Genomic DNA, 1,804 nt, shown 5'->3' with positions numbered 1-1,804 from the left:
CAGCGTCGCCACGTTTTCCGACATTTCCTCCATTTCGGATTCATTGACGTGCATTTCTTCCCTCAGCTCCATCTCCTTCTGGCAATACTCCACGTTGGCCGCTTGGATTTGCTGTATCTTCTCCATAATCTGACGCAGGGTTTAAAGAAAGCATAAAACAGCTGTTACGTCTTTTCAGCCTGAACTTTTCCCAGCCAAAATAAGAAAGAAAGGTGATGAGTTCCTTCTCTTGGAAGCCTTAATAAACAGCAACTGACTTTATAGATAGGAATCAGGGCCCCAGACCCATTTTTCTTGGACTTCTGCATTCTTCTGCATATTGTTTTTTGGCTTTCCATGTGGCCCCCAGTGAACCTCAGAGGCGGAAAACTAGCCACTGAATGTCCTAAAGTTGCCCATCTTTGACCAAAATCAAAATCAGATTCATTTTTCCTTTTCTGGCCAAATTCAAAGATACATCTTTGTTATATTTATTTAATCTATATGCTGTTTTCCTCCCAAATTGGACCCAAGATGGCTCACAAAGGACTCCCTTCCCAAGCCACTTGACTAAAAACCCTATACAGTCGCCCCTCTTAACTCTTGAATATGTGCGGAGGGGAGACCTCTGCTATTTGCAATGGTGCATGCATCCGGCAGCGCACCCCATTCAAGCCTATGGGTCTTGAATAAGCGCAAGCCTCCATTTTCGCGGAGAGGCGGAACACATCCCCCAAGAAAACGGAGGGTCAACTGTATTCAGGCCAGACAAACTGGCGACACACAACCATCCTCCCTTTGTCGTGTTTGTAGCTGTGAGATGAACGATACAACAGACCCGTCCTTCGCTCTTGGCCATTGGGTGGCCATTGGGTGGTAAGATATTGTGACCCGTACCAACACCATCGCAATTGTGCTTCAACAAAAGGCAGGGGTTGCAAAGAGACCAAGATCTCACCTCTTGGTCCGTCACTGACTTCTCCGGAAGTTGGAAAAACAGTATTTCAGCGATTTGGTTTCTAAAGCCCTGCGCCTGACGTCAGTAAAAAAGAATGAAAAAGGAACAACGGTCAAATTTAATGCACAGAGGCAACTTCCAAGCCTTGCAGAAATGCAGAGGGATGGAAAGGCACCCCTCAATGTATAAATATTTGAACTCAATATAATTGAGATATATACTTTATGGATGCAACAAATGGTCAACTTGTAACTTGCGAAGCATGCAGTGAAATTAAACATTAAAATTAAATTAAATTCAAATGAAACGGCGATCCCACTGACCCTACCTGTGTTGCTGCCCGGTCCATGTCCGACTTCATGAGGCGCTCCCTGCGTCCCATTTCTTGCAACTGCTGTGCTTTCCTCTCGCACTCGTCTCTCAGCTCCCCTTCAGCCTGAAACAGAGAAAGAATGGGCCTAGCAAGGCTGGTCCAAAGCATGGCAGGAGTAGCAACGGCAGTGGTGCACCCACTATATTTGACATCATTTCTTAATGCTGCTCTCTTCTCTTCCAACAGCTTTTTCCAGGTCTGTGAATAGGAAAGGGAGGTGACTTGCTTTTCTGCCCAGCAGACCCCGAGACTGGAAAAGCAGCACACCGGATGATGCCCTCCTCTGAAGCGTCGCCTAAGGCGGTCTGTGCCCCGCACCCACCGAATGATGCCCCTGAGCAATTTCAGTCCTTGCTTATCTCATTCTCCCATGTCAGACTGGAACATTTCAGAAGTTTTCATTTTGCTTTCAAGCTCCCCTTTAATGGTCCTTAATGGAGACGACTTCTTGCTCGCAGCCTCATGCAGCATCCTAGGATCATAGCGTTGGAAGA

At 46.6% G+C, this 1,804-nt stretch overlaps 1 protein-coding gene across 1 annotated transcript; it reads right to left on the bottom strand.

Moving 5' to 3' along the window:
• Positions 1–9: 9 nt before the first annotated feature.
• LOC121918590 (forkhead-associated domain-containing protein 1-like) lies at positions 10–1,631 on the bottom strand (the record flags this gene model as incomplete). Its single annotated transcript, XM_042444613.1, has 3 exons — positions 1,266–1,631; positions 938–1,012; positions 10–129 (listed from the first exon to the last, which is right to left on the bottom strand). Coding segments are annotated over exons 1-3 (348 nt in total), but the record flags the coding sequence as incomplete, so codon positions are not given.
• Positions 1,632–1,804: the final 173 nt, after the last annotated feature.

Source organism: Sceloporus undulatus, unplaced genomic scaffold (genome assembly GCF_019175285.1).
Source record: "Sceloporus undulatus isolate JIND9_A2432 ecotype Alabama unplaced genomic scaffold, SceUnd_v1.1 scaffold_18630, whole genome shotgun sequence".
Lineage (NCBI taxonomy): Eukaryota > Metazoa > Chordata > Lepidosauria > Squamata > Phrynosomatidae > Sceloporus > Sceloporus undulatus.
The sequence above is the reverse complement of the archived record's forward strand: the minus strand, read 5'-3'. Positions and strand labels throughout refer to the sequence as shown.